Here is a 23,015-nt window from a genome sequence, read left to right as displayed (position 1 = left end):
CCTTTCCTGATCCTGTCCAATTTTCTCCTCTCCCATTGCTTCCTGTCTCTCTCATACTGTCCTTTTTAAGGTAAAAGCTCAAAAATATTACTTTAAAATGAAGGAAAAAAAATATTGTCTCAGTGCTTTTGTCAGTAAAAGACCTTAAAAATATGGAACGCATACAAATAAGGAAACAAACACTCCTTTGACCCACACATAAACGCACACACAAAAACACAAACAAACATTATTTTTAGAATGGAATGCTTAAATTGTGATAAGTCAACCAATATTGGCATCAAAATAAGTACACATGCACACCACTGACTTAAAGAGACACTTCCAACTTTTTAAGTCTTTTTTTTACTAAATGGAGTTGTCAGGAGGACCATGGTTCTTCTGGTGATCAGCTATGGGCTGTAAAATGAAGCAGCTTCTAAATCAGATACTAAAAAAGTTTTAAAGCAATGCCAATGCTTCAAACTTATAGTTTTGAATTTACTGAACAATAAAAAAATAAATTAAAAAAACTGGTGCAAAATTGTCATCTGCCTGTTTAATCATCACAAGACCACTAAATAATTATGTAATTATGTATGTTTCGTATTAAAAAATGACTATTTTAGGTAAAAAAATAAAATAAATTATTAAACAAAAATTAATAATAAAATAATTCATGCATGGTGTTCCGTGTGAGTTTTACACCTTTTAAAAGAGTGTGAAAATTCTACAAACCCATAGCACAGGAAAACGATTGGAACACATAACTGACAGCTATGTATTAACCATAATTACAAGCACAGAACTTCAACTGACCAGTGTTGTTCATCTGACACTTTCCTATCATCAAAATCCTAAAAAGAACCTTTGATGACCCCTTTGGCTAGTGCACCCAACAGTTCCCACGTGAGGACAAACTGACTTCAACTCTGCCCTCTGCTGTCCTACAGTAGAATTAACCACATTTCTACAAATATTTGATTCTGATCCTGAGACGCTTTAAAGAAATAAATCTGAAAGGCAAAAGGATAGGAAATACACAGACAAAGGCTACACTATTTTTAACCAGGTATCTTACTTTTGAAACGTTATGCAAAATCATTATGTAATAACCATACTTCATGAACACTAACAAAATAAATGTTAAGGTACAGTGGGAAAGCAAAATAAGTAAATAAATAAATCAAAACACACCTCCTGCACAAAACAGCTGTGAGAAATGATTTTGCCCAAAAATGCACAAAGTTAAAATCTTATAAAATATATTTATGCAAAATACTTGCAGTTCCCCAAATCAATTTGATTATTCATTATTATTATTATTATTGCCTGTAAGGATCAAAAGAAAGCATGACCACAGATCAAAGTGATAGGAACTACCATATTATGCAGGCACTCACAAGGGACACCATACCCTTCATTAAAACTGACATCACACAAGGAGGGAGGGAGATTTTGGGTGCTGCTGGAGAAGCAAATTTGGTATAAATAGCAGAATCCACTCTTGTGAACAGGACTTCCACGGACTGACTGGAAACTTACAAATATACAGATTGGCCGGGACAGCTGCCCGACCACCTCTGACTTCTGGAGCTCCAGCCTGCTGGTGGGTACAGCTGCTCTATAGCCCTCTGCTCCAGCTTAATGCTGCTGGGGGAGCATGTGGTACTGCTGGAATGGGTGGGAGATGATGATGATCTTTTAGATGCTGCATTGTATGTGTGTCAGTGAGTTCCTGGGCCATAATTAATAAGAATGCAATTTGAATGGGGAGGCTTTCTGGTTGATTAGACATGAATATGATACTTATTTTCAGTAATTTGGTTTTTATGTTGATTTTATGCAGATATACTGAAATTGCATTCTTGTTAATAATGCCCATTTTAAGTGTTATGAGAGGGAGACGTTTGTCCTTTCTTTGTCACTTATTCATTATTGTTTTCATTTTATAACTTCTTTACAGGCTTAGCTTCAAACAATGGACCTCAGAGTAACAAGCATTCTTCTCCTCCTTGTGGTACTGGCTGAGGCCACCCCTGAAAGATACTATCATGTGAAGAAACAGTCTTATCCTACAAAATCTCACAGTGAGTTTACTTTTGGTTTATATGCAATTCCTGTATTTCATCACTGTAATGTTTTGTCATGTGGAATGCTTCAGAATATTTATATCGGATAACAGCAGCAGGTGCAACATTAAGACACTAAGCTACACTAAGGGAGCTTGGCTTGCCAAAAATACATGCATACATATATGCAAATAACTAATCAGGTTGAAAAATTAGATTAGCCTCTTTGCCACAAGGGTATCTCAGCCACTCAGATAATCTGTATTTACACAAATATGGATCTATCTACAGTCAACAAATATATCAAACATCACTTTAGATATCCAACTCCTCTTTAATTTGCATGCAATGCCCAGAATACATTAACTTTAAATAAAGTCCTAGTGCAATGAGCATAACTACAAATACGGTTAGTTAATTACTCTTCATTTGGTATACACCACAGCATATGCAATCTACTACTTTAGAAAATAGTTCAATCTCCAAAACAGATGTAACCACATTATACAACAGGCATGCCCAAAATAAGCCATTGTGGTGTTAAATTATACCATTAGTTTCTGGACAAGCACTCTTTCAAATTGAAAAAAAGGGCTGTTCCCTGTGTTTTCTGTGGTGGTCAAACAATCCAACTCAACTGTGAAGTACCTACGACTACATAAAATTTATTAAACAGGATATCTTATGCCAAAATATACTTGTGCAGGTGATTTTATATCATGATAATCATCATAATAGACGTACATAGCACACATTTAAAAGTTAACGTTTAGCTCAAGTACAAGCAGATACTGACCATCTGTGTCTCTTATCACTTCTCTAACCAAAGGGTATCACAAATTACAAACATTATAACACACGCATTTGTTCACTATATTAGTGAAGACTAATATAATCTCATAGACTTCCACTATGAAACGTTCCACATTCCTTCCACGTTTTTTATGTCAGGTTAATGACATTTTCAAATGCCTAACTTGACCCCCGACCTCATAGACAACTCTCACACAAACTGTGCAAAACACTAGATATTAAAATATTAACATGATTTGGCTGAAGGATAAGACTTTTTAACTAGTGAGTGCAGCTTAGTAGTATGTACTCAACAGGTTTTTACTATATTAGAGAGAGTATTTTTAAATCGTGAAGACATTTTGGACTTCACAAGTAGTCAAACCTGTACAAACACACACAAAAATGTACATACAATATATTAGAGCTCTTTAAAATAAACTTTAATATCTTTCTTTATTCTAAAATATTTATTTTAAGATTACATATGTGACTAAATCATCAGTGAGATGAAAAAATCTGAACAATTTCTTAAGAACATCAAGCAGGAAAATTTAGCTTGTCAAATTTCTGAGACTTAAAATCTGTTATTAACCAAAGGGTATCACAAATTACAAACATTATAACACACGCATTTGTTCACTATATTAGTGAAGACTAATATAATCTCATAGACTTCCACTATGAAACGTTCCACATTCCTTCCACGTTTTTTATGTCAGGTTAATGACATTTTCAAATGCCTAACTTGACCCCCGGCCTCATAGACAACTCTCACACAAACTGTGCAAAACACTAGATATTAAAATATTAACATGATTTGGCTGAAGGATAAGACTTTTTAACTAGTGAGTGCAGCTTAGTAGTATGTACTCAAGTTTTTACTATATTAGAGAGAGTATTTTTAAATCGTGAAGACATTTTGGACTTCACAAGTAGTCAAACCTGTACAAACACACACAAAAATGTACATACAATATATTAGAGCTCTTTAAAATAAACTTTAATATATTTCTTTATTCTAAAATATTTATTTTAAGATTACATATGTGACTAAATCATCAGTGAGATGAAAAAATCTGAACAATTTCTTAAGAACATCAAGCAGGAAAATTTAGCTTGTCAAATTTCTGAGACTTAAAATCTGTTATTGAGCCAAAAGTGTATGTTATGGAAAGTCTTACATGCAATTCAATATTTTCAGATTTTTTCTTAAATGAAGTGATGTAAGTTTGCATCTAAATTATATTATATTTGTATCTTATTTTTAGCTGTTGCTGGTGAACCTGGTATTCCAGGTTCCCCAGGTGAACCTGGCCCCCCCGGCCCACCTGGTCAAGCAGGAATTCCTGGAACGAGCGGCATTGGACACCCCGGTCCAACTGGTCCACCTGGACCACCTGGTCCAGCAGGCTACTCCTCACCTGGTAAACCTGGAGGCCCAGGTTCACCTGGAAAACCAGGCGCACCTGGAATTTCAGGCGAGAAGGGACATCTAGGGCCTGTAGGACGTCAAGGTGCAAGAGGAGCGCCAGGATCACCTGGAAGCCCTGGACCTGCTGGCATTTCTTCTCCTGGAAAGCCTGGACCACACGGTTTTCCAGGAGCAATGGGCCCACGTGGAGAACCTGGCCTAAAGGGTCATCCTGGAATTCCTGGACAGCCAGGCCTGAAAGGAGAACCTGGCCATGGTATTCCAGGAGCACCTGGTGGCAGAGGTCCAATGGGCCCTCAGGGGCCTCCTGGTCAGTCAGGTCAGCCTGGAATTGGAAAACCTGGACCAAATGGATTTCCTGGAGAGCCTGGAAAGCCAGGAATGCCAGGTAGGGATGGGTCACCAGGTCCTATGGGCACACCAGGCCCAAAGGGTCATACAGGGGCACCTGGAGTAGGAGCATCAGGAAATCCAGGGCAAAATGGCGCTCCAGGTTTGCCTGGGTCAATGGGACAAAAAGGTCCTCAAGGACCCGCAGGACAGCCAGGCGCTCCAGGTCTGCCAGGTACTGGCAAACCTGGATCATCTGGACTCCCAGGAGACCGGGGAGTGCCCGGAACTCCAGGTACAACAGGCCAAAAGGGAGAATCAGGGCCAATGGGTCACACTGGTCAGACAGGTGCTATTGGCCCAATAGGTCCGCCTGGTCCTCAGGGTGCTAGGGGATTCCAGGGAGAAGCAGGTCCACAGGGAGCTAAAGGTGACATTGGTCTGGTTGGCGCACCAGGTCCAAGGGGTGCAAAGGGTGAGCAAGGTGCACACGGCTTCTCAGGAAAACCTGGTGTTCCAGGCGCAGCAGGTCCACCAGGTCCAATGGGTCATATGGGGCATCAGGGTTCCAAGGGCGAATCAGGATTTACCGGTGCACCAGGTATCCCAGGTAGCAAGGGGCCACCAGGAGAAAAGGGACATCCAGGACTTCAAGGGTCACAAGGTGGAAGGGGTGAAAATGGTATCCCTGGAGCAAGAGGACCAACAGGCCCAGTAGGACCTGCTGGTACACCAGGGTTTAAGGGTCATCCAGGACTTCCAGGCCCCCCTGGCCCAGCAGGGCTCACAGCCAAGGGAATTTCTGGACCCCAGGGTCCTCCTGGTATCCCTGGTGGCAGAGGTCATGATGGTCTCCCAGGTCCACAAGGACCTCCTGGGCCTCCTGGACCCCCAGGTGAGATTATTTATCACCATGAGAAAAGCATGCCAATTAAATCCCATGAGATGGTAATGCCTGTTAGTCACGAGATGATGAAGGCACCCATGTCAGCATTCACAGCTCTTCTTACCACAGCTTATCCTAATGCTGGAACACCAATTGCATTCAATCAGGTTGTTTACAATGGAGAGAACCACTATGATCCCAGCACTGGCATATTCACCTGTCAGGTTCCAGGACTTTACTACTTTTCTTTCCATATGCATGTCAATGGAGCAAATGCATTGGTAGCACTTTACAAAAACAGAGATCCAGTCCTGTTCTCTTATGATGAGTACAACAAAGGTTTCCTTGACCAGATGTCTGGCAGTACTGTCCTCATGCTGGATTCCCATGACACAGTGTACATCCAGGTTCCAGATGACCAGTCCAATGGCATTTATGCTGATGATAATGTTCACTGTTCTTTCTCTGGCTTCTTGATTGCCTCAACGTGATAAACACACTCAAGAAAACCTCAATCTTTCTATTTCAAAAATTGTCTGCCTTTATACTAATTTTCTCATTGCCCCAAGAGTCATGCAGAATGGAAAAGGATGACTAATTTAGAAAACATGTCTGTAGTTTGTGGATTTACATAAAGACCTATTTGTATGGAAATATTTTGATAATCTCAATTATTATGGAACACCAATAAAAATTATCCAAGAAATTAGACAATGGACCTTCTGCATTTGCCTAAAGCCTGAACTGATGGTTATGTATTAAAATGGTGCTATGTGTTTACCTTTTTCCTGTGCTCACATTTTAGCAAAAGGTTCCTGAGTTTAGTATGACACAATGGTCTCTTTACGAGACATTAAGTGAGCCAGGTTTTGATATAAATGGATTCCAAAGTGAATAATAATTGTTTGTTCTGTTTTGTTTGTTCATTTAACTCTGTAATATCTCACAAGGTGTGCATTATAAAAACCAACACAAATAAAGTTTTAGCGCCAGTGCTGCTGTTTGTTTATGACTGTGGTAAAAGGTTAATGCTTTCCAAAGGAAATCCTCAGTACAAAGACCTTTACGGTCTGAAACATATCTTATCCTGACTTCAAACTTTTTAAAAAAAAAAAAAAAAAAAAAAAATCTTAGGCTAACTAATTAAAACATTCAAAATGTTATGCAGATAGGTCAAAGACTGTGTTCTGTTTGATATACACACATTGGATTTTTACAGACATTATATAATATCAAAATTAAATTACACTTTGAAATGCTGATTGTAACGAGTGTATAAGAGAGATATAAGCGAGTAATTTCTACATACCCCGAAATGCAGATGTGTTGTAGTTATGGTCAATGGCAGCAACAATGTCTTTCCAAAAGTCAGATGTGATTTCAGCTCCTCGCTAGGGTTAAAAAAATGATAAATAAAAACATTAAGAAATGACAATATACGCTGTGTTAGGTAAACATTCACTCTACGCCTAATTAACAAATGCTACTTCTGATCTACAATAGAAATATCGAATTTTTGAAAAGCACTGATTTATTTTTACCTTATTCAACATATCCACCACTCCGGCACAGAGAAGAGCACCAGGGAGGTCAAAATAGTTGTCATAAAAATAGTATTTTGCTGCAACAAATGAGTGCACTAAATCACATATTAAAGCAAGGATAATATGAGTTATTAGATAATATGAGGATAATACAAATATTAAACTCTAAATAAATACCACATCACAAAAACATGAATCAGAAGATTTAATAAACTAATGAATGTTATACTGACATTGGAAATTATAAAATGAACTATCTTCAAGAACACATCCTTACCAGATCGTGTGTACGAGGTATTGAGGCTATTAAAATGCTTCCATTCTCTTTTTGGACCATAATGCTTTATGATGTCGTCAGTACTAAGGTCTTTAGAGCCATGAGTTGCTCTACAAATAAATATGTTTTAAACAGATTAACAACTTAATATAACAGGTTAAGAGAAGTTTATATATTTCTTTATGTACAATTAATCTTTTTCCACAAAAAGGAGCAATAAAATGTACTGCTCAGTAATCATTCTCTCTCTCACACACACACACACACACACACACACACACACACACACGTCATTCTGAAACTGACTTACCGCAAGACAGTACCGTCCTCTGCCAACTTGACCAGGTTGCCCTCCTCAAGATCCACAGTACTAAGGTCTTTAGAGCCATGAGTTGCTCTACAAATAAATATGTTTTAAACAGATTAACAACTTAATATAACAGGTTAAGAGAAGTTTATATATTTCTTTATGTACAATTAATCTTTTTCCACAAAAAGGAGCAATAAAATGTACTGCTCAGTAATCATTCTCTCTCTCACACACACACACACACACACACACACACGTCATACTGAAACTGACTTACCGCAAGACAGTACCGTCCTCTGCCAACTTGACCAGGTTGCCCTCCTCGAGATCCACCACAAGACCTTTAAAACTGGTCACATGACAACAAGCAACTGTGTTTGTGTACTAGAGAGATAAACAGGCTCATACTAGGACAGCAACTTATTTCTTTGTTAAGAAAACTGACACTATTATAGATATATTAATTTAATTTCATCATCTGTATTAATGACAAGAATACCTGCTTGAAACAAGATTCAGTTTGTTAACAATAAGTAGGGCTGGCAGTGTGGCATATAAAGTGCCTATTGTTAGAGATTTTGTTATATATATGTACATTTTCCAATACAGCATGTGCATGATGCCCTCAATATCCTTCATGTGGAGCCTAATAAACATGCTGCTGCCAATATATTTTAATGTTAATTAAACAGCAAAATAAAGGGAAAATTATTCGCTGCCCTTGACTGAATAACCTTTGGATCGATCTAATAAGATTTAATTTATATTTAAATAATACAGTGAAAACTACGCAGAGTTTTATTTTGACATTTGATAATTCCATTTCTGTAGCATTTCTTAATAGACGTTAAATAAACCTATTGTAACTTTAAACTGTGTTTATTTAATTTGTATCATTGTTCCATTGTATTTGTCCTATTAATTTTAATTTGCATATTTTAACAGCAAAAATGAAATAAGAAATGTACGATGTCATGCTGTACTGTATTAATGACAAGAATACCTGCTTGAAACAAGATTCAGTTTGTTAACAATAAGTAGGGCTGGCAGTGTGGCATATAAAGTGCCTATTGTTAGAGATTTTGTTATATATATGTAAATTTTCCAATACAGCATGTGCATGATGCCCTCAATATCCTTCATGTGGAGCCTAATAAACATGCTGCTGCCAATATATTTTAATGTTAATTAAACAGCAAAATAAAGGGAAAATTATTCGCTGCCCTTGACTGAATAACCTTTGGATCGATCTAATAAGATTTAATTTATATTTAAATAATACAGTGAAAACTATGCAGAGTTTTATTTTGACATTTGATAATTCCATTTCTGTAGCATTTCTTAATAGATGTTAAATAAACCTATTGTAACTTTAAACTGTGTTTATTTAATTTGTATCATTGTTCCATTGTATTTGTCCTATTAATTTTAATTTGCATATTTTAACAGCAAAAATGAAATAAGAAATGTACGATGTCATGCTGTAAATAGTTATTTAGTACTGTAAAATGCTTTAAATATTTATTAAAGATGATGAACTGCTTCCAGAGTCTTTCAGCATGAACATCTGCATCTGTTTGTTTTGAGTATACTGTATATGGGCATTGGTAATGACGAATCTGGTTCCATGCAGGTCTTCCCAATTATTGTACTAATAAAACTGTCTTCTCACCAGAAATCCCAAGTAGCAGGTGTTAAATGAAGCAGATCTTTATCATAGCCCTTGTGCTCCACCAGATACCGTGCAAAACTCTCATAGATCAGCTGCACACAGACAGAAGAAGAAATACATGTAAGCTACTAAGTGAAGGTACAGTAACATGGAGATGTCAGGCCTGACCATAAATGAAGCTTCATCTCGAGCTAATACAGTTACGCTTTATCTAGCTGCCCATAAACTACGAAAATCAACGCAAAAGGTGTTTGCATGAACATCCTCCTGGAACGACAGATAAAGGACACACCTCTCGCCTTCTCAATGTGTTCTCACAAGGCCTGCCGAATAGATCAGCGCATCAACACTGGTTCGCTTCAGGTCCAGTAATGTAAAGCAGACAGAGCCAATCATGCATTTCATTTGCGCCATTGTGTAAGCCCTAGCCTATTATGCGTTTGAGGTCGGTTGGTTGTGTCATGATCTGCATGATATAGTGCGACTCACCCTGGAGGTCTCCTTCAAATTGTATCGACAGAGCGTGTGGTCCAAGTCAAAGCCTATCACATCACACTCCGACAGCGAGAAGTATTCGCTCATCGTTTAGCCTTTGGAAGGAATGGGAGATGTGAACTGTAAAGACTACAGGATTGCAATATCTCGCAGTGACAGCGATGACTTCAAGCTGTCGATGCAGCTCGCTCGGTGGCGGGATTCTGCGATGTATTTGTCTCTTCTGCAACACGTGGGATAGCGGCGACAACAAATGTCACAAAAGACTACGAGCCGTGTTTCTACGGAGACGTTACAGCGAAAGCGCAGGCATCCACAGAACTCGGCATGCGACGCGGAAATACTACGGTGCCGGTTGTACTGTAACACTGCATACGAGCAACGCGGATTTTGGATCATGCTTGTACGAACGTAAGAATATGTGAATATTCGCGCATTTCCGGGTGCTGTTACCGTAATAACGCGATCAAAACGGACTGGCACACATCACCCTGTTGAAAAAAACAGCATATGCTGGTTAGGTATGTTTTGATGCTGGTTTATACTGGTCATGTGCTGGCAAAGGACCAGCATAAACCAGCAAAGGACCATCTTAAACCAGCAAAAGGACCAGCATAAACCAGCAAAGGACCAGCATAAACCAGCAAAGGACCAGCAAAAGGACCACCATAAACCAGCAAAGGACCAGCAAAAGGACCACCATAAACCAGCAAAGGACCAGCAAAAGGACCACCATAAACCAGCAAAGGACCAGCAAAAGGACCAGCATAAACCTGCAAAGGACCAGCTTAAACCAGCAAAGGACCATCTTAAAGCATCCCAGCGTTGAAACATACCTAACCAGCATATGCTGTTTTTTTCAACAGGGCACTTCATTATCGAACATTGTCATGCCTGGGTGAAGCTGCGAAATAAATCATTATTCTCAGAATAAAGTTTTCCGGTCATTGATTACAAAAACAAAGTGTGTGAGTCTGTGTGTGTTTGTTATTTTTGTGTGCATTGTTATATTTAATGCACCTTTAAAAACTGACCTAAATCGAGTAGAGCATGCAACAGGTTAACTTCACATCTCTATGTGAATTTAACTTACATCTGTGCATTTCCTTAAAATTCTTCTTTTATATTCCACAGAAGAAAGTCAGTCCCACAGTAAAATATGACAGAATTTTAATTTGTGGGTGAACCATCCCTTTAACATGAATTCCTGGAGGATTTTCTTCTGTTTGGGTACAGATCCAATAATTGTTGTCCAGAAAATCCATAGAAAAAAATCCCTCAAAACCGTCTGAAACTCCTTAAATATCTTTGTAATACATTTGCTTTATTTTAAAAAGTTTATAAACTAAGTTTATAAACCTTAAATTAATGTGTGTAGATAACTTTGTATAAGAAACCAGAAAATGTGAATATTAGTAACTCAATTTGACAAGTTAAAAATTAGTTCAGCAATCTTAGAGATTTAAGTACTGTCACATAATAAATTAAGTTTAGCAGAAGTCTCAGTTACCAAAAATCTTTTGAGTATTCTTTAATTATTCTCTTTACTTCCTGTATTCTCAGTCACAAGATCGATTGCAAGATATTATCTCATCTTAAGAGTGATCATATTAACCAAATCAATAGTATGATGTTTATAATACTGTTACATTTTTAAAGGGGTCATATGATGCGATTTCAAGTTTTCCTTTTTCTTTGGAGTGTTACAAGCTCTTGGTGCATAAAGAAGATCTGTAAAGTTGCAAAGACTAAAGTCTCAAATCCAAAGAGATATTCTTTATAAAAGTTAAGAGTCAACCACGCCTACCTAAAACGGCTCGTTCTAACACGCCCCCACATATCTACGTCACGATGTGGGAAGATTTGCATAATACCGCCCAAATGTTCACGCAAAGAAAGAAGGCGTAACTTTTATTCTCGCTGTAGTATTGTTGCCGCCGCCACCGCCGATGCAGCACATTTTATGGAGGATTGTTTCCTGGAAGAGTAGACTACAATGTTCTACAATGTTCTGTTCTGACTCACAGACTGTAAGTACGTTTTTTATATTTAAAGAATTTGCCACTGACGATTCAAACGCGAGTTTTGAGCAGTGTAGAGTAGCACTTGTTTGTCATTTCTCCGATCACAAATGCAGACATGGTTTTATGTTTACGTGGCGCGATGCAACGCAATACGTAAAAAGACAGTATAAGTCATTATAATCCATAATTATGTTGCATGGATGCAACAAATGCCTCGTTTATAATGGTTTTAATATTTTTGTCTCGTCGCTCCGGCCTGACAGGGCATCATCACAATATGGGGCGTAACATTTCCATCACACTCTTGAGGTATTCGGCCAATCACAACGCACTGGATAGCTGGCAAATCAGATCACACCTCACTTTTCAGACCCATGAGCTTTGTAAAAATCGGCGCGTTTCAGAAAGGCGGGGCATAGAGGAGAAACAATAATGTACAGTATGTGGAAAATAATGTTTTTTTAACCTTAAACCGCATAAACACATTTCATTACACCAAATACACAAAATAATGTTCTTTTTAGCAGCATCATATGACCCCTTTAATACAACATTTAATACATTTATTGCATTTTTATATTGCTGCATCAAGTGTGGATTAATGATCTAATATGAAGTCAGATCAATTTGAAAAAAGCAGCCCATTCATATTACTTATGCAACACATAATAACAGTGATTTCTTGTAAAACAAACAAGCATTACACTGAAAAACTGTTAGATGAATATATATACAGTATATATATATATGATGTTCCACTTACCTAAAGGGAAACAATATACACCATAATGCTGACTTTAAACAAAACAATTTTAGGGAAGTTACATCAATTTATGGAGTTGACTTCGTTGTTCTTTTAACAATTTAACAGCATTTAAGTTGATTTTGAAAAAAAGAGTGAATGAAACTAAAGAGGACAAAAACTGCATAAGTAGGGGGAAAGAAGGAAAATTCTATCAAGATTGCCCCACCTCAGTGGTAATGGTACTGAAACAAATCAGTGTACCTTAATTGGGGTTTTCTGAGTAATAAAGGCATAGTACCTATAGTAGCCTACAGTTTTGTTTTTTTACAATTAAGTTGTACAAATTGGTGCAGGTGTATTGAAAGAGTCTGCTTTTGACATTTGATTCAAATTAGTTATTTTTCCGTGTTTTCGTTTAGCTTACTAGCTTGAATGTAAACTGAATTAATCATTGCGTAATATGTGGCCAGCATTAGAGAGAGTCCTGGCCTGAGGGCGTGTTGAAGAAACAACCTGTCTCAGAATCCAGTATCTGTTCTTGCAGGGCGATTTCTGTTATGAGCTCGCCTAAAACATTTAGCATTCTCATGGACTTACTTAAAACTTAAGGTAAGTGTTATCGGTCCGAGGAGCGCAGAATTATCTTGAACTTTGTCAGGGGAATGTGACCAGGAAATGCGAACAGATTTTTGACTGCAAGCAATAAATCACCTGCTTTATTGTCGACAGGATTGTGCTATCTCGTGTCACCGGTCCAAGGGTTTTCACAAGCTCACAGAATGGATGACACGCTTCGTCTCGGGTTCACGCAACATTTACTGGAATGAAACAAACCCTATGGAACACTGAAATGTGATATACTGCTTCAGTTTAACTTGATATACACATACGGGACTAGTGAACAACTTCACGATGGAAGACTTCAGAGGGAGGTTTATACTGTGCTGTCAAAGTACTTTCCCGTGTTTCAAAGACCCGGCGAACAGCACCTCATCTAGCACCGAGAAACGACATCAAGTGCAAACTAATGAATTTACAAAGCCGCCAAACAGGGTGTTACCTCCGACACCTGTGGAGGAACCCGGCTACGTTTACATTGCGCTGTACGACTACACGGCACGCACGGAGCATGATTTGAGTTTTAACGCAGGGGATAAACTGGAGCCACTCAGGAAAGAGGAAGACTGGTGGTACGCGAGAGGAATGACCGGGATTTCAGCAAACAAAGAGGGCTACATTCCTGCTAATTATGTTGCACCCGTAGAAAGCCTTGATGCTGAACCGTAAGTTTGTGGCACGTCTTCTGTAAGCAAAGAAAGCCCTGAAAAAGTCATTTCATATGTATAGCCTATGTATATTAAATGTAATTTCATATGTATGTACTGGCAAGTGATGGTAGGCTATGCAATTAATGTTTTTTTTTTTTTAAAGATGGGATTAATTGGGAACAGGGGATCATTAGTGTGGTTTGGAAGTCCCATAATTATTGTAATGTAGGCTATGTATTGTATTGCGTGCATAGACCCTAATTGTGAGCCTCTGCATTCAGCAAGAGGGATATTATGAGGATTCCTGGCAGCAGCTGGCAACAAATTCTGTTTCTGCATTGTCTGTTGTTTGTTTCTTAAGGGAAGCTGGTTAATGTTCAGTGGTCAACCGGGAAGTACTAGAATGTTGAGCCTGTTAATGATTCCTAGGCTTTGTGCACTGTAGGTGTCATAAATCGATAAAAAAATTGCATAGTATAAAAATATAAAATTAATAATTTTTCAAAAAATATATATCTATTTTGATTTTAATATGACATGTTATATTAAATATGTCATGTGTGATAAAATCTCTATGCTTTGTATTTCATTTTGACATGCTAAATAGTTTCTGACGAATGGACTTTGTTAGAGATAACTTTCCAGTTTTTCCAAGTCTGTCACCAACAACATAATGGCTTGAGTGTGAATGTTTTGTAGCAATTTGTAGTCAAATGTAGCCATCTGACAAGACTTGATTATACAGTTCATTGTATTGCTAATGTGTGACAGCAGATCTTCAGCTGTACATGTATGATCTCTGTGTTGGAAGATTTAGACATAACTTACTGGACACAAGGCGTCTGCATAAGCTTTGTGTATGTTAACTTAAAACAATCATAAACACTGAGTCAGCCAAGGGTTAGTTTATTATATAAGAATTCCATAGTCTTTATTTCAACATACTCAGTTGTTATCAGGCCTGGACCGTAAATTACCCCGGTGGTTCTCAACTGGTTTTGCTTCAGAAGTTCAAAACCCATGCTATTAAACTGGGAATGAAGGAGTATACAACACATTATTAAATTCTACAGAAGTGAACTTAAAAAAAAAAAGACTGAAATGTATTAACATTGCTGCATAGGCCCAACAATATGCAAAATTCTTAACATGACATACGATAAATAGGAAAAGTAGCTCTGTAAATGCTTTATACAACAGCAGAACAGTGACATATACAACAAATACTTGGTTAAATATTAAATTAGTTTTAGTATTGATTGCATTAGCCATATTAGCAAGTGATGCTTGGCCACACAGTCCTCGAGGTCAAAAAAAGTGTTTAAAAATGAATAATTCTTTTCTCATTACTTTTAAATGATCCATGATTTTGGTTTGTTGTATTTTATTAATTGCATTTTGTATTGTTTTTTCTTTGCTGAAATTCAGTGTGTGACTGCTGGTTGATTTTTAGCTCACACACCATTGTGATACTCTTCCACTGCAGATGGTATTTTCCAGAAACAAAGCGCTTGGAGGCCGAGAAGATGTTGATGTCTCAAGAGAACAAGAATGGAGCTTTTCTAATCAGGAACTGTGAAAGCCAGGCAGGAGAGCTCTCACTCTCAGGTACATCTGACGTCAAATAGGGATGTAACGATTCACTCAACTCACTTTTTTTTTTTTTTTACAAAATGAGATTTAAGACAAATTATAAATTAAATGTGTCCTTTTATTATTGCTTGGACAAAATGCTGCACGTTTCTTTGTGAAATTGAAATACAACACTTTAATAATATACTAATATAGCACTTGCATATTATTGCTCTTTTGTTGTTTTTTTGTTGTAAGTCGCTTTGCATAAAAGCGTCTGCTAAATGACAACATTTAAATATAATGTAAATGTAAATAACAAAACTAAATTGAAATTTTAAAAAAAGTCCAAAATCAAATAAATAACACAAATAAAATAAATCTCTTCATATAAACAAACTAAGGCTTTGTCTGTGCTCTTTCCATTTAAAATTAGAGGCAACCACTGCATTTTAATCATGATCCAAACAAAGATGCTGCATACATGCAACATGAGCAGTTTTAAGCTAAATTACATTGTATAATTTCACATTTGAAGCAAAAACAGAATGAATCTGTGCAATGGTTTGTTTAAAGTTTTCATTAAGGTCAGTATTTGCAACCTTAAACTGATTTCCAGGGGCATTTTTACCTTTATATAGGTCATTTTTTCTAACATAAAATGATAAAAATGACTTTAAATATGAAGCTAAAACTAGCAACTCTTGAATGAGTGAGTGAGTCACTCACTCGACCGTTCTTTCAGCCGATTCATTCAAAGGGATTATTAATTCAGGAATGAAGCAATTGACTGATTTTTATGAATGGATCATTGAATCATTGATTTGTTCTAAAACTCTGATTCATTCAGAAAAAAGCATCACTGTGTGTTTCTCAGAGATGCTCAACAGATTTGTTGTGGCTTTGATTGGAATTTTTGTTGGCGAAATAGAACTAAAACAGCCAATATTGTGTATAAAATGTAAGATGATACATATCGCACACCCCCCACAGCATTTCTGCACCACAAGAAGCCAATTTTTTTCTCCTGTCCAGAGTACAGCTTGTTAAACTTGATGAGATATCTGTGCATGGTTTGCAATCGTACCATACCAAACCAAACCACATTCTAATGGAAGTGCTAGTAGTACTGTTACTGCTCTATGGTGGAAAAGGGCTATTTTCTTACTTATTAGCCCATCTTTCATTATGACTGAGGTCCTTGATGTGCTGTCTGTCTGTATTGCAGTGCTGGACAACGGAAAAGTGAAGCATTATAAGATCAGAAGGCAAGATAATGGTGGCTACTTCGTGTCAAGGATTCGTAGTTTTTTCACATTGAAAGAACTAGTGGAGCACTACAGAAATGAGGATGGCCTCTGTGTTCGTTTGGCAGGACCCTGCAAAAAAGTGTGTAGCATTTACTATTACATCAATCAAAAAAAAAACATTGAAGGGTTTATTACACAACAATAACTGGCTGACTGTTCTTTGTCTCACTTGATACCTAAATGAATAAAACAAGATGTTCAAAGAATGTGAGACAATGGTGAAATTATACAAAAATCTTTGACCGCAGAACACAACAACTGACCGATTAAAATAGCATTCCACAGAATTGTACAGGATATTATCAAATATTCAATCCAATGCCTATTTCCTTGCTTTTGTGTGTGTGGGGTTTAGACAATGGCTCCAGAGACACATGGTCTATCTTACAACACTGTGGATCAGTGGGAGATCTCACGTTCCTCTCTAAAACTCTTGAAGAAGTTGGGAGCAGGGCAGTTTGGCCAGGTCTATGAAGGCATATGGAATGACAGCACAGCTGTCGCTGTCAAAACACTCAAACCAGGTACACACACAAACAAAGACAAGATGGATACACATATAGAACTCCAAACATACATGCACATGGCATGCTATACTGTACGCCTGTTGTATGTGTTATAGGAACTATGGATCCAAAAGACTTCCTGCGAGAAGCTCAGATCATGAAGAAACTCCGTCATGCCAAACTGATCCAGCTCTATGCTGTCTGCACTACGGAAGAGCCCATCTACATCGTCACAGAGCTCATGAGCCACGGGAGCCTTCTAGAATATCTGCAAAGTAAGACACACCCGCACAAGTCTCAAACACTATTATGTCAGGTACTTCCTTTGATATTGTAATCACGATTGTTCATTTTGATTAACAGAATTTACATTAAAATACCTTTAATGTTATGTGGGGCAACTGTATACTGTATTCTTGTACAGTACACATCCAAAACAAGCAACACCAAAAAGTGAAATAACTGGAGGAAAAGGAAAGGTTGAAATGAAAAGTTTTCATAATTAGTTAATGGCAGCCTCTGTGATATTGATTACATGGGAGAATTATTCATTATTATGGATATTACATTTAATAATGATTTATTATTACCATTATAAAAATAACAAGCCACACTGTTTGTTAGAACAGGTGTTTTTTGAATACTGCCAGTAGTCAAACAATAACTTCCAAAACTTAAACAACACAATGATTTCTATGTGTGACTGGCCGGGGCACTCTAACAAACTATGTTTTAATAGGACCACAAGCCTTTCTGGGAAATCAGCCTCTGAATAGCTTAACTACCTGTGATAAAATTACTGTAAAGCACTGCTTTCACTGTATAAGGGGTCATTTCGAGACAGGAACAAAAAGAGATGGAGAGAGGGAGGGGGGAGGGGGAGCCTTGTTTACACAGGCTATGCTTCCTTATTGCCACATCATAAATGCACGTATTAGCAGGTATCATGCGGTTGTGGTCATTACAGTAAAGGTTAATATACAGTACAGTGCACCTTGCAGAACAAAATAAGAGGGCTCATAAAAATGCATTAGCTTCTGAAGGGCTGCAGCAAATAAAAAAAATGTATGATCTTAAAATAAGAAAGATTTACACATTCTTCATGTAAAAACTGTTTGAACACTGAGGCAAGGGAAAAGTCTGGAATACCATCATTAAGATTATAGTGAGATTCATGATTAATAAATAAAAATTTCTTTAATCAGCATATTTTGGGTTTAAAATTACCTACGGGGGTTTAAAATGTCCAATTCTGGAGGGAGCTCTGTCGGCAGTTGGGGGCATTCACCCAGCCCTATTAGGCTTTCATTCAAGTCAAGTCAAGTCACCTTTATTTATATAGCGCTTTTAACAATACATATTGTGTCAAAGCAGCTTTACAGTATTAAATAGGAAAATAGTGTGTCAATAATGCTAAATGACAATAGTAAACACTCAATTTTCAGTTAAAGGAAGTTCATCATTGAATTCAGTGATGGCATCATCCAGCTCAGTTCAGTTTAAATAGTATCTGTGCAATCAAGTCGACGATATCGCTGGATAGTAAGTGTCCCCACCTAAGCAAGCCAGAGGCGACAGCGGCAAGGAACCAAAACTCCATCGGTGACAGAATGGAGAAAAAACCTTGGGAGAAACCAGGCTCAGACGGGGGGCCAGTTCTCCTCTGGCCAGACGAACCAGCAGTTTAATTCCAGGCTGCAGCAAAGTCAGATTGTGCAGAGGACTCATCTGGTTCCTGTGGTCTTGTCCCGGTGGCCGTCTAGGAGACAAGGTCTTCACTGGGGATCTGTGCCTGGGGCTCATAGACTAATGGGCAGAAAGAGCAGGCCAATCAGGACCTGGAAAGACTTCTTCAGCTGCCTCATTTTCCAGAACCCTTTCCTCCTGGTGTCAGCAACTTATTTGGACAGATAATCAGGGCCAGTGTTGTGCAAGATCTCATTCCCCCATTGTGTAAATATTTAGTAGGTTATTTACCACATAAACCGTAGGTTTTTGAGGTTAGTTTATTCTGAAACTGTAACAAAACAACATCTGACATGTTAATTATACCGGTATTTATTCCCTATATTCTCTCTCATACAGAAGACAGAGGTGCTTCTCTTCAATTGTCTGATCAGATAGAAATGGGATCCCAAGTGGCATCTGGCATGGCATTCCTTGAGCTACAGAACTACATTCACAGAGATCTTGCGGCACGAAATGTTCTGGTGGGAGATAACAATGTGTGTAAGGTGGCCGACTTTGGCTTGGCACGTGTATTTCAGGTAAGAAATATTCTCCGTTTTTAAAAAAAGGCCTGACCCCTCAGCTTACCTATGGGGCAGTGGTTCTCAAATGGGTCGCTACCCAAAAATGAGCCAAAGATCTGTTACAATAGTGTCACGGACAGTAAATGCAAATGGTAAACTAAACACATAGTAAAGTAAATAATCTTGGCAACATCAAAGGTTGTGTGTATTCAGTCAGTCTTTTCAATATTTGGCCCATAGTTAATCTTTATTTATATTTATTCATTTACGAAATTTACCATTTCCCTATTCAGTCTTTGTCATATCAATACATTTGGATACTGTTGGGTCTATTCAGTTCATTGTTATATTATTAATACTGTACATTGTATTATTTCATCTTGATTGACCACTTGATGTTCTGAAGCCAATCTGTTGAGAACCACTGCTATATTGTATGCACAGATTTTGGGTAAAAAATACAAAAACTGTACTTTTGGCTTTCTCACTGCATGATTTCTTTAGAGGGAAAATGAGAATGTTTATGAGGCCAAAGAAGGAAGCAAGTTTCCAGTGAAATGGACTGCTCCCGAGGCCATCCACGAGAACAAATTCACCATCAAATCTGACGTTTGGTCTTTTGGGATCCTACTATATGAAATTGTGACATTTGGACAGATTCCTTACCCAAGTACGTCATTCTCATTTATAATTTCACTTATTGTACCCATCGTTCTCATACAGAAAAATAGACCAAAATACTAATAATTTGTCTAGGCTTCAGGGTCATAATCCAATTGCAGTATCAAGTAGAAAGTTATGGTGTGATGTAAACTAAAGGCTACTGACTATTTTTAAAAAGAAAAAATCCCTTCAGTGTTTCTGTAGGAAATATATATCCCCATACTGGGCCAGTTTATGTTCAATGTACAGTCTGGTTCCTAAAGAAACAAAGTTTATTGTACAAAAATAAAGGTCCTTAAAACCAAATTATAAAATGTATTAATATCAGTATGATCTGCAGCCCTTCCTCACTGAACTGCATTTCATATTCTGTTTTCTCGTTTTCTGTTTTTTGTGTGATTTTGTACAAGGGTAAGAACAAACTTGCAACCCATTTTTGGATCTCGACCCACAAGTTGAGAACCATTGTTATATGCTATACAGTAAAGTTTGACCAGGTCAAAGCATTGAAGGATTTTAATGTTGCTTTTCACTCTTTCTCCAGCCATGACAAACTTTCAGGTGGTACAACAGTTGTCCAAAGGCTACAGGATGCCGTACCCTCTTAACTGCCCAAAATATTTGTATGACATCATGTCCGAATGCTGGAAGGACTCCCCTGCAGACAGACCCACCTTTGAAGCTCTGCAGTGGAAACTTGAGGACTTCTTTGATGTAGATCTCAGCTCTTACGATGACGCAAACCGCTACTAAAAGACACTGCTGCTTACAAATTTGATGTAACTGCAAATGAGCCAAGTGCAGGGATTTGATGAGCAAACCTGAGATGCTATTTTAGTATCAAATGAACCAAATGCCTTTATGTATTCTTAATGAACACATCTAATATGCTTAATGCACTCATCAAGAGTTTTCCTATGTACAAACTGCTTTAGTTAAAGCTGAAGCATGTAGTCATGTGGATGTTAAAATGCTTTCCCCCATCCCGGGTTAATGTGCAGAGACAACTGGTAACCTGTTTCCCTGGAAAGTGCTTTCAACACTGTCCATTCTGTCGTCTAGTGACAAACTGGAGAATGGTTGGAATTGGAAACCAGTTTGCACACAGTCATAATTTATGTAGTTCTGTTAATGCTATTGACGCTGATTTTGCACAATTCACAACACAATTCAGCTTTGAATCAAAAATATATTCTGAGCCTTCTTGAATATTTCCTTTTTGCATTCTTACATTCATTCTGTGGAGGCATACCTCAATCTATATTTGCCACCGTGTGCATACTGTATGCCATCATATTGGTGGTTTATTGTCACTTGACTTGCACTCATGCTGGCGCCATGAAACCGAAACTATTTAGGAATAAATATAAATGGCCTGGGCGACAAACATGTATGGAAACAGGTAGCAGTGTAGCCAGGGTTAACCTGTTTTATGTTGAATGAGTCACTGCATGTCAGACTAGTAGCATTACTTGTTCTAAGAGAGGAATGCTCAGAATCCATTACATACATTTGCTCATAGCATTAAGCAGAAAGCACACATTGAGACTAGATTCTCAACCGAGCCTTAGTGAAAACTGTAATAATTAGAAATATCGTACAGTCAGTGATTTTTTAAAATATTTTGGGTTTAAACAGAGCTTCTTTGAGGATAATTTACAAACAGTGATTCCTTTTTTCACTCTCTTGTAAGAAGATAAAAATATACACTACCATTTGAAAGTGTGGGGTCATTGTTTTTTTTTTCTTTCTTTTTTGAAAGAGAAAAAAAAAAGTATAAGAAAATAATAAGCCGTGCTTCTTGAAAATCAAATGTTGCATACTAGAATTATCTCTGAAGGATCATGTGACTGAAGACTAAAGAATTGGCTGCTGAAAATTCAGCATTACCATAGAATTTTAAAATATATTTAAATAGAAAAGTTTTTTTAATACTACAATACTACTGTTTTTTTTTTTTTACTGTATTTTAATCAAATAAATTAAGCCATGGTGTGCATAACAGATTTTATTTTTTAAATATTATAGACCCCAAACTTTTGATTTTAGTGTGCATTTATAATAATACAGACAAAAAGGTACTGTATGTAAAATACATCAGATTCTTACTCTGTATTTGCATAGTTGTAGGTTGAAATATTTTTCAAAAAATATATAGTTGAAATATATTTTTGTAATTCAGAGTCAAAATGAAAAACTTCTTTGATGTAGATCTCAGCTCTTACGATGACGCAAACCGCTACTAAAAGACACTGCTGCTTACAAATTTGATGTAACTGCAAATGAGCCAAGTGCAGGGATTTGATGAGCAAACCTGAGATGCTATTTTAGTATCAAATGAACCAAATGCCTTTATGTATTCTTAATGAACACATCTAATATGCTTAATGCACTCATCAAGAGTTTTCCTATGTACAAACTGCTTTAGTTAAAGCTGAAGCATGTAGTCATGTGGATGTTAAAATGCTTTCCCCCATCCCGGGTTAATGTGCAGAGACAACTGGTAACCTGTTTCCCTGGAAAGTGCTTTCAACACTGTCCATTCTGTCGTCTAGTGACAAACTGGAGAATGGTTGGAATTGGAAACCAGTTTGCACACAGTCATAATTTATGTAGTTCTGTTAATGCTATTGACGCTGATTTTGCACAATTCACAACACAATTCAGCTTTGAATCAAAAATATATTCTGAGCCTTCTTGAATATTTCCTTTTTGCATTCTTACATTCATTCTGTGGAGGCATACCTCAATCTATATTTGCCACCGTGTGCATACTGTATGCCATCATATTGGTGGTTTATTGTCACTTGACTTGCACTCATGCTGGCGCCATGAAACCGAAACTATTTAGGAATAAATATAAATGGCCTGGGCGACAAACAT

At 37.4% G+C, this 23,015-nt stretch overlaps 3 protein-coding genes across 3 annotated transcripts in view; 2 read left to right on the top strand and 1 right to left on the bottom strand.

Annotated features, from left to right (window-relative positions):
* Positions 1-10,269, bottom strand: part of LOC107565441 (5'-nucleotidase domain-containing protein 1-like) — a 79,767-nt gene extending 69,498 nt beyond the window's left edge. The window contains exons 1-6 of the mRNA XM_016250682.1: positions 9,787-10,269; positions 9,298-9,389; positions 7,903-7,974; positions 7,316-7,425; positions 7,036-7,115; positions 6,804-6,885 (exon numbers count right to left, since the gene is read on the bottom strand). Of these exons, the coding sequence (XP_016106168.1) occupies positions 6,804-6,885; positions 7,036-7,115; positions 7,316-7,425; positions 7,903-7,974; positions 9,298-9,389; positions 9,787-9,879 (529 nt within the window). The 5' untranslated portion in view covers positions 9,880-10,269. The remainder of the gene's footprint in view (positions 1-6,803; positions 6,886-7,035; positions 7,116-7,315; positions 7,426-7,902; positions 7,975-9,297; positions 9,390-9,786) is intronic.
* Positions 1,500-6,483, top strand: LOC107565440 (collagen alpha-1(X) chain-like). Its single transcript, XM_016250681.1, has 3 exons — positions 1,500-1,588; positions 1,946-2,069; positions 4,115-6,483. Exons 2-3 carry the CDS (start codon positions 1,961-1,963, stop codon positions 5,983-5,985), a joined length of 1,980 nt encoding a protein of 659 aa, XP_016106167.1. The 5' UTR covers positions 1,500-1,588; positions 1,946-1,960; the 3' UTR covers positions 5,986-6,483.
* Positions 10,270-13,048: 2,779 nt separating the features above from the next.
* On the top strand, positions 13,049-21,840 carry LOC107565439 (tyrosine-protein kinase SRK2-like). The gene is made up of 9 exons (XM_016250680.1): positions 13,049-13,170; positions 13,291-13,844; positions 15,316-15,437; positions 16,630-16,790; positions 17,067-17,235; positions 17,334-17,492; positions 19,303-19,484; positions 19,974-20,139; positions 20,677-21,840. Exons 2-9 carry the CDS (start codon positions 13,474-13,476, stop codon positions 20,883-20,885), a joined length of 1,539 nt encoding a protein of 512 aa, XP_016106166.1. The 5' UTR covers positions 13,049-13,170; positions 13,291-13,473; the 3' UTR covers positions 20,886-21,840.
* The last annotated feature ends 1,175 nt before the right edge of the window (positions 21,841-23,015 follow it).

Source organism: Sinocyclocheilus grahami, unplaced genomic scaffold (genome assembly GCF_001515645.1).
Source record: "Sinocyclocheilus grahami isolate Dianchi unplaced genomic scaffold, SAMN03320097.WGS_v1.1 scaffold1002.1, whole genome shotgun sequence".
Lineage (NCBI taxonomy): Eukaryota > Metazoa > Chordata > Actinopteri > Cypriniformes > Cyprinidae > Sinocyclocheilus > Sinocyclocheilus grahami.
This window is presented reverse-complemented; position numbering and strand designations above follow the sequence as displayed.

Excerpts from the sequence above, each read along its gene's own strand:
- LOC107565440 (XM_016250681.1), top strand. The coding sequence starts at position 1,961 with ATGGACCTCAGAGTAACAAGCATTCTTCTCCTCCTTGTGGTACTGGCT. Across the intron at positions 2,070-4,114 it reads TTATCCTACAAAATCTCACA|CTGTTGCTGGTGAACCTGGT; the intron begins GTGAGTTTACTT and ends TCTTATTTTTAG.
- LOC107565439 (XM_016250680.1), top strand. The coding sequence starts at position 13,474 with ATGGAAGACTTCAGAGGGAGGTTTATACTGTGCTGTCAAAGTACTTTC. Across the intron at positions 15,438-16,629 it reads AGGAGAGCTCTCACTCTCAG|TGCTGGACAACGGAAAAGTG; the intron begins GTACATCTGACG and ends TCTGTATTGCAG. Across the intron at positions 20,140-20,676 it reads TGGACAGATTCCTTACCCAA|CCATGACAAACTTTCAGGTG; the intron begins GTACGTCATTCT and ends CTCTTTCTCCAG.